The 1,311-nt window shown below is 30.4% G+C and overlaps 1 protein-coding gene across 1 annotated transcript in view; it reads right to left on the bottom strand.

Annotated features, from left to right (window-relative positions):
• The window catches only part of MIOS (missing oocyte, meiosis regulator, homolog (Drosophila)), a 54,921-nt gene that overhangs the window by 22,322 nt on the left and 31,288 nt on the right, over positions 1-1,311 (bottom strand). The window contains exon 5 of the mRNA XM_012647892.1: positions 826-1,080. Coding sequence (XP_012503346.1) covers positions 826-1,080 — 255 coding nt within the window. The remainder of the gene's footprint in view (positions 1-825; positions 1,081-1,311) is intronic.

Below are 1,311 nucleotides of genomic sequence, written 5' to 3'. Positions count from 1 at the left end.
CTTTTGTTAGAGCAAAGGTGAAGGAAAAGATGCCAATCGGAACAAAACATTAACTTTTTCAACTTTTAGGAAATATATTAATTTCATGCTTTTCTCTATGGCACAACCAGAATTATAACTGTTTGAAAATGGACCAGCATGTAAGAATTCAGCATTCTCAATATTCAGAAATCATTTGTTAGGTATACTAAAAATCAATAGGTATATACATCTTGGTTATTTTCAAGTGAAATATTTCTGATAAGAAAAAAACCTGAAATTTTGGATAAGATTTGTTTCTCTGAGGATCCTCCTAAAAAACTTGTCACATTTCTTTCTTTAAAAAAAAAAATTCTAATCACCAAACTCAAGTAGAAGCATTTTTGCAGATCAAAGTATGCTTTCTGTAAGAGTCTGTATTAGTCTAAATAAAAGTGTCATTCAGAGTTTTCTCAAGGTCAACCAATAGCCATCTAAAGGAGAAAGTATAAACTAAAATATTCTCAAATGTGTGTCATAAAAATGCTTGTAAACTAAAGTAGTACTACTCTTTAAGGAAATATATTTTTTAAAATGTATGTGAACTATCTTTAAAACAGAAGATATTAAAAATGGACACATTAGAGTACTCCTTGTACTAAAATGACATTTAACACACATCTTTTTTAGACTTAAACCAAGGCACAAATAAAAAACGAATATTTATTTACTATTATAGTGTTTGCTAATTTCTCTTTCAACAAAAATCTACATAAAATATTCAGTGATTAGATATTTGAAAATTATCAGTTTCCTTTCTTTAAAGGAGTCTATGAACTGCCAGTATCTTAGAATACAGCCTAATACCTTTTTCAGAAGATGCCCCTTCATTCAGGATTTGGATTGCTCGCCGAATATCCGAGTTGAACAATGCCACTGCAGCAGCTCTCTCCCATTCCCCTTCTTGTACAAGGGAGTTCAAAAATGGCCCCACATCTATATCCGTTCCTTTCTTTATCCACCCACAAAGCTGTAAAGCTAAGATTCTCTCTTCATTTAAATTCTGAATATCAGTTTGCTTATCCAACCCACTCCAATTATGTCTGCTGCTTTCCACCATTCCTAAAAACAGAAAACATTTTTATATTGTTTTGATTATTATTATTTTGAAATATATTTGGATACTACTGCATTAGAATAGTGGTTCATATTTTTCCTTCTTCAAGCTAGCAAATATCATATGGAGTCCAGACAAAAGTTGAGAGCTCAACACACACACACATACACAATATATATATATATATATACACATACACACATATTATGTTGAATTATTTTGAAATATATTTGAGT

Source organism: Propithecus coquereli, unplaced genomic scaffold (assembly GCF_000956105.1).
Source record: "Propithecus coquereli isolate 6110/MARCELLA unplaced genomic scaffold, Pcoq_1.0 Scaffold108, whole genome shotgun sequence".
In the NCBI taxonomy this organism is placed as follows: Eukaryota; Metazoa; Chordata; class Mammalia; order Primates; family Indriidae; genus Propithecus; species Propithecus coquereli.
This window is presented reverse-complemented; position numbering and strand designations above follow the sequence as displayed.